General features: G+C 40.9%; 1 protein-coding gene across 1 annotated transcript; it reads left to right on the top strand.

Annotated features, from left to right (window-relative positions):
- Positions 1-882: 882 nt before the first annotated feature.
- LOC138900826 (uncharacterized) lies at positions 883-7131 on the top strand (the record flags this gene model as incomplete). Its single annotated transcript, XM_070188450.1, has 4 exons — positions 883-992; positions 1041-1360; positions 1839-2200; positions 7111-7131. Coding segments are annotated over 4 exons (813 nt in total), but the record flags the coding sequence as incomplete, so codon positions are not given.
- Between the last annotated feature and the right edge of the window lie 705 nt (positions 7132-7836).

Genomic DNA, 7836 nt, shown 5'->3' with positions numbered 1-7836 from the left:
TCGTCTGGAGGTCGGGATAATTTTGGTAGGGGTCATCCTCCCAGACCGTTTCATTCAACACTTCATGTATCTCCCGGTGCTTCAGGGAGTCACGGTCCTATTATTCCTTGCTCTGGCAGCCAATATTCAGTGCACATTCAGCTCCTATTAGTGCACCACCACTCCAGAGTTACTACAGTGGTTATCCGGCCCATCTGGGTCAGCTTCAGCTTTAGCAGCCACGACATCAGGATGGGTGTTATGAGTGTGGGAACATTGGTCACATCAGGAGGTATTGCCCTAGATTGGCGAGTAACAGATCTCGACAGGATTCTCGTGCCATCATACCGGCACCGGTTGCTTCACCGCCTGCTCAACCAACTAGAGGTAGGGGTCAGGCAGTTAGAGGTGGAGGTCAGGCCATTAGAGGTGGAGGTCTCGACAGGATTCTCGTGCCATCATACCGGCACCGGTTGCTTCACCGCCTGCTCAACCAGCTAGAGGTATCAGGCCATTAGAGGTGGAGGTCGGGCCATTAGAGGTGGAGGTCAAACCATTAGAGGTGGAGGCCAGCCAGTTAGAGGCTATCCTAGAGATGCAATTCAGAGTGGTGGGGCCCAACCCCGATTTTATGCTTTTCCAGCTAGGCCTAAGGCCGAGTCATCTGATGCTATGATCACAGGTATTATTCCAGTTTGCCATAGAGATGCTTCAGTTCTATTTGATCCAGGATCTACTTATTCCTATGTGTCCTCCTATTTTGCTTCATAATTGGTTGTGCCTTGTGATTCTCTAAGTGCTTCTGTGTGTGTATCTACACCGGTGGGAGACTTTGTGGTAGTAGATCATGTCTACCGTTCGTGTGTGGTTACAATTGGTAATCTTGAAACTTGTGTGGATCTTCTACTTCTTGATATGGTAGATTTTGATGTCATCTTGGGTATGGATTGGTTGTCTCCTTATCATGCTATATTGGACTATCATGCCAAGACAGTGACCCTAGTTATGCCGGGGTTACCTCGATTAGAGTGGAAAGGAACTCCTGGCCATTCTGCCAGTAGGGTTATTTCTTATATGAAAGCTCGGCGTATGGTAGAGAAAGGATGTCTAGCCTATTTGGCTTATATTCGCGATCCCAATGCGGATGTCCCTTCTATGGACTCAGTACCAGTTGTTCGTGAATTTTTAGAAGTATTTCCTGCAGATCTGTCGGGGATGCCACCCGACAGAGATATTGACTTCTGTATTGATTTGGCTCCGGGCACTCAGCCCATTTCTATTCCACCATACCGTATGGCCCCGCCAGAGTTGAAAGAATTGAAAGAGCAGTTACAAGACTTGCTTGATCAGGGATTTATTAGACCCAGTGTCTCGCCCTGGGGTGCACCAGTATTATTTGTAAAGAAGAAAGATGGCTCGATGCAGATGTGTATAGACTATCGGCAGTTGAACAAGGGCCACTATCAAAAACAAATATCCGCTGCCAAGAATTGATGACTTATTTGATCAGCTTCAGGGTGCCAAGGTATTTTCGAAAATTGATTTGAGATCTGGTTACCATCAGATGAAGATTAGGGCATCTGATGTCCCTAAGACAGCTTTTCGGACTCGGTATGGGCATTACGAGTTCCTAGTGATGTCATTTGGGTTGACAAATGCTCCAGCAGCATTTATAGATTTGATGAATCGGGTGTTCATGCCTTATTTGGATTCTTTTGTGATTGTATTCATTGATGATATCGTGATTTACTCCAGCAGTCGAGAGGAGCATGAGCAGCATCTTCGAAGTGTGCTTCACACCTTGAAGAATAATCAGTTATATGCCAAAATTTCAAAATGTGAGTTTTGGTTAGACTCAGTTGCCTTTTTGGGACATGTTGTATCGGCAGAAGGCATAAAGGTGGATCCTAAGAAGATTGATGTTGTTCAGAATTGGCCTAGACCTACTTCAGTTACAGAGATCCGGAGTTTTCTGGGTTTGGCAGGTTATTATCGTCGGTTCGTGGAAGGGTTTTCATCTATAGCAAGCACATTGACCAGACTAACCCAGAAGGGTGTTCCATTCAGATGGTCAGACGAGTGTGAGTTGAGCTTTCAGAAGCTCAAGACCGCTTTGACTACGGCGCCAGTATTGGTATTACCCACAGGTTCAGGATCGTATACGGTATATTGTGACGCATCTCACATTGGGCTTGGTGCAGTATTAATGCAAGATGGCAAGGTAATTGCATATGCGTCGCGTCAGTTAAAAGTTCAGGAGAAGAATTATCATGTCCATGACCTAGAATTAGCAGCCATTGTTCATGCGCTGAAGATTTGGAGGCATTACCTCTACGGTGTCTTGTGTGAGGCATTTACTGATCATCATAGCCTTCAGTATCTGTTCAAACAAAAAGATCTTAATTTGAGACAGATAAGATGGTTGGAGTTGTTGAAATACTATGATATCACCATTTTGTATCACCCCGGAAAGGCCAATGTGATGGCCGATGCATTGAGTAGAAAGGCTGTGAGTATGGGCAGTCTTGCGTATATTCCGATTGGTGAGAGGCCATTAGCTGCAGATGTTCAGACTTTGGCTAATCAGTTCGTGAGGTTAGATGTTTCAGAACCCAGTCGAGTTCTAGCTTGCACAGTCGCTCGATCTTCTTTATATAAGTGCATCAGAGAGAGGCAGTATGATGATCCTTACTTACTTGTCCTTAAGGACATGGTGTGGCACGGTGATGCCAAATAGGTTGTTGTGGGGGAAGATGGGGTCCTACGAATGCAGGGTCGTATTTGTGTGCCAAATGTGGATGGGCTTCGTGAATTAATTCTTAAAGAAGCACACAGTTCCAGGTATTTTATTCATCCAGGTACCGCTAAAATATATCAAGATTTGCGGCAACATTATTGGTGTAGGAGAATGAAAAAGGATATAGTTACATACGTAGCTCGGTGTCTGAATTGTCAGCAAGTTAAGTACGAGCATCAGAGGCCTGGTGGTTTGCTTCAGAAGTTAGAAACTCCTGAGTGAAAGTGGGAGCGTATCACTATGGATTTTGTTATTGGGATCCCACAGACTCAGAGAAAATTTGACGCAGTTTGGGTCATTGTGGACAGGCTGACCAAGTCAGCACATTTCATTCCAGTGGCAGTTACCTATTCTTCAGAGAGGTTAGCTGAAATTTACATTCGTGAGATTGTCCGCCTTCACGGTGTGCCCCTCTATATTATTTCAGATCGAGGTACGGAGTTTACCTCACATTTTTGGAGGGCTGTACAACGTGATTTAGGCATGCAGGTGGAGTTGAGTACAGTATTTCATCCACAGACAGACGGACAGTTAGAGTGCACTATCCAGATATTGGAAGATATGCTTCGCGCTTGTGTTATAGACTTTGGAGGTTCTTGGGATCATTTCTTGCCACTTGCAGAGTTTGCTTATAATAATAGCTACCAGTCGAGCATTCAGATGACTCCATATGAGGCATTATACGGAAGGTGATGCCGATCGCCAGTTGGTTGGTTTGAACCGGGAGAGGCTCGGTTGTTGGGTACCGATTTGGTACAGGATGCCTTGGATAAGGTAAAGATTATTCAGGATCGACTTCGCACAGCTCAGTCTAGGCAAAAGAATTATGCCGACCGTAAAGTTTGTGATATTGCATTCATGGTAGGAGAACGAATATTGCTCCGGGTTTCACCTATGAAAGGTGTAATGAGGTTCGGAAAGAAGGGCAAGTTGAGCCCTAGGTATATCGGACCCTTTGAAATTCTTGAAAGGGTGGGTGAAGTAGCCTATAGGCTTGCATTACCACCTAGTTTAGCAGCGGTTCATCCGGTGTTCCATGTGTCTATACTCCGGAAATATCATGGTGATCCGTCCCATGTGTTAGATTTTAGCTCAGTCCAATTGGACAAAGATTTGACTTACGAGGAAGAGCCGGTGGCTATTCTAGCACGGCAGGTCCGACAATTGAGGTCAAAGAGTTATCCTTCAGTTCGGGTGCAATGAAGAGGTCAGCCGGTAGAAGCATCTACCTGGGAGTCCGAGTCGGACATGCGGAGTAAATATCCACACCGTTTCTCCAGCTCAGGTATTTATTTTCTAACTCCGTTCGAGGACGAACGTTTTTTTTAGAGGTGGAGAATGTGATGACCCAAAATGCCATCCTTAAATTTAATAAGTAATTCTGTGTTCTAAGACTATGAAAAGTACCATTTTATCATTCCTCGACTTGCGTGCACAGTCCGTACAATTTTTCGAAAAATTTTTATGTGAAAAATGGATTAAAATAGGATATAGAGCTTTAAAACTCAACTAAGTTGACTTTGGTCAATATTTTGAGCAAACGGATCCGGATCAGTATTTTGAAAATTTCGGTAGGTCCGTATCGTGATTTGGGACTTGGGCGTATGCCTGGAATCAAATTCCGAGGCCCCTAGCTCGAGACATGGAATTTTGATGAAACATTAAAAGCTTGAAAGCTTAATGATTTCTAAGAAATTACTGATATTGGATTTATTGACCTCGGGTCAATATTTTAGTTCCGGAGCCTAGTTTAGGTCCACTATAATATTTATGACTTGTCTGCCGAATTTGGTGAGAATTGGAGCTGATTTGACGTGATACGGACGTCCAGTTGTAAAAATATAAGTTTTAAAGTTTTCTTGAAAACTTCCTTTGATTTGGTATTATTTTGGCGATTCGATTGCGCGAGCAAGTTCGTATGATGTTTTAGAACCTGTGTGCATGTTTGGTTTGAAGCTCCGAGGGCTCGGGTAAGTTTCGGATAGGCTACGGGATGTTTTGGACTTTAAAAATCTGGAATTTTGCTGCAGCAGGTGTTCTGGCATGTTCTTCTTCACGTTCACGAAGGTACTCTCGCGAACGCGAAGAGTAAACTGGGAAGCTGGATCTTTCTTCTTCACGAACGCGAAGGCTTGGTCGCGAACGCGAAGCGATATGGGCATTAACCTTCGCGAACGCGACCATCTCCTCGCGAACGCGTAGTGTTAGGCACACCTGGGGGAGGGTCGATCATTCCTTCAGCGCGAACGCGAAGGCTAGAGGGGAAACCTTCGCGAACGCGAAGGAAAACTCGCGAACGCGAAAGCCAAGGGCTGCTACTCATCGCGAACGCGAAGAAGGCCTGACCCCTGTGACTTAAAATAGAACCAAAAACGGGATTTTTCCCATTTTCACAAACCCTCAATTATAACTCGGTTTAGGGGCGATTTCAAAGGGGTTTTCACGATTTCGAACTGGGTAAGTGTTCTTTATCATATAGTGATTGTATTTCACAAATCTATATCTATATTCATCATTTATTTCGGATTTAGACGGAAAAAATTGGAATTTTTGTAAAACATTCCAAAAATAAAAAATTAAGATTTGAAGATCCATTGGATATCGGAATTGGACAAATTTGGTATGGTTGAACTCGTATCAGAACGGGTGATCGAATTTCGTGAGTTTTTCTGGGATTTGAGATGTGGGTCCCACTGTCGAATATTTTAATAAATTTTGGATTTTATCCGAAAAATTTATAAATTCATATGGAATTAATTCCTATGATTGGTATTGAATATATTGAATTATTTGTGAATAGATTTGAAGTTTTCGGAGGTAAATTTAAAAGGAAAAGTTGTGGTTGAATAATTGATTGGAATTTGCAAAGCGAGGTAAGTGTCGGGGTTAACCTTGACTTGAGGGAATAGAACCCTTAAATTGTTTGTTATGTGAATTGCATGTAAACGATGTATAGGCGAGGTGACGAGTGTCTATACATCGTCAAATTAATTGTTTGCCTGCTTACTTGAAAAATCATAAATTATTTTTAATCATAAATTAAGTATTATAATAATTGTTTCTCTCTTATTCTTTGCAAATATAAATTCTTGAATTCCTGCATTAATTGTTACATGCTATTTGAATTATGTTCCTTAATTATTATTTGACATTTAGCATAATAAATATTAAAGTGCCTATTTGCTCCCTGATTTCCATAATAATTTATTATTTGTCATTGTTTGCTTCATAATTAAACCATAATTATTGTATGCTTGTTGTCTCGTAATTTTATATTAATTGTTACATTTATTGAAAAAATTTCTTCTATAAGAATTGGTAAATGAAAATATTGAGAGGATCGGGTTGCACGCCGCAACAGACTTATTAAAAGTCAATATTGAGAGGATCGGGTTGCACGCCGCAACAGACTTATTAAAAGTCAATATTGGAGGATCGGGTTGCACGCCGCAACAGACTTGTTAAAAAGTTAATATTGGAGGATCGGTTTGCACGCCGCAACAGACTTGTTAAAATGAATATGTTGGAGGAGCAGGTTGCACGCCGCAGCAGAACTGAATGTGGATATATTGTGAGAGCGGGTTGCACGCTGCAACAGAAATAATAAAAACGATAATTGGTTATGACTGCTGAGTTGCCTTCAATTATTATAAATGAATTACCTGATTTATTCCTATTATTGTTGTTGTTACTAATATTGCGTACATGTTAATGTAAGTGAACCGCCTTAGCCTCGTCACTACTTCGTTGAGGTTAGGCTCAGCACTTACCAGTACATGGGGTCGGTTGTACTGATACTATACTCTGCACTTCTTGTGCAGATTTTGGAGTTGGTCCCAGCAGCGTACCATAGACTTGCTCGGATTTCAGCGACCAGAGGAGACTTGAGGTATAACTGCATGGCGTCTGCAGTTCTGAAGTCCCCGTCTATTTTAATTTGGCTGTGTGTTTATTTCCAGACAACTTTACTTTATTCAGACCTTTATTTGTATTTATTCTAGAAGCTCGTGCACTTGTGATACCAATTCTGGGATGAAATTTAGACATCGTTATTATTATGGATTATTTCAAAATTGCTTCCGCATTTGTTTTCTTGTTATTAATACATTTAAAAATTATTTTAAAATAAAAAATATTATTCTAACGTTGGCTTGCCTAGCAAGTGAAATGTTAGACGCCATCACGTTCCGAAGGTGGAAATTTCGGATCGTGACACTATTATTTTTAGAGCGACCATACTATGTAGTTTTCCCAAAGAATAATCTGGGATACGAATCTCGTCAAATTGTTGATAAGGAAATAATTTTTTCTAATATGCAATTTGGGGTTAATAGAGAGAAATCATTCATCCTTAAACTCACCTTGATCAATCCTTTAAATCCTGCATTGCCGACACCAACAATCTCGATCAAGAATCTTATCAAATAGTACGATGGAAAATAGTTCTACAGGGGCGACCTGAGAACATATGTATTACTAAAATTATCAAAAACAAAAAATATCCTACATATGATCTCACGTTGCCCCTGTTGAACATTTCCACCTATTTATATAAAACACTTGAACTTTTGTGGCAAATTATGTTGATCTTGAAGACATATAAAGGGGGAGATTTTAAAGGTGTGGAATTGTATAACACAGTACTACAAATTGTACTGGTACTTCTAGGACAATAACTTTGTATAATATGTGATGTCTTTGTCAATAATAAAGTACAAATTATATAGTGTACTACACACATTTTACTTCACTCATTGGTACTACAAATTGATTAGTTGAACATTTTGTGAGTAAATCAATAGACTTGCTTCAGTTGTAGTGTCCCTCTGTAATGTATAGCAAGTACTGCAAATGATAAAATACATATTGTAAGTACAAGATCGTAACTACACTTAAAGTTGTACCATTCATATATCACTTAATCATAATTAACTAATATAAGCTCGTGTACATATAAAAACTTAGTTAGTGTACATAGAAAAACTTAGTTATATCTAGTATTTGGACCTGTCACGACCCAATTTCGCCTATAGGTCGTGATGGCGCCCAACACTACAGCT

Source organism: Nicotiana tomentosiformis, chromosome 11, assembly GCF_000390325.3.
Source record: "Nicotiana tomentosiformis chromosome 11, ASM39032v3, whole genome shotgun sequence".
NCBI lineage: Eukaryota > Viridiplantae > Streptophyta > Magnoliopsida > Solanales > Solanaceae > Nicotiana > Nicotiana tomentosiformis.
The sequence above is the reverse complement of the archived record's forward strand: the minus strand, read 5'-3'. Positions and strand labels throughout refer to the sequence as shown.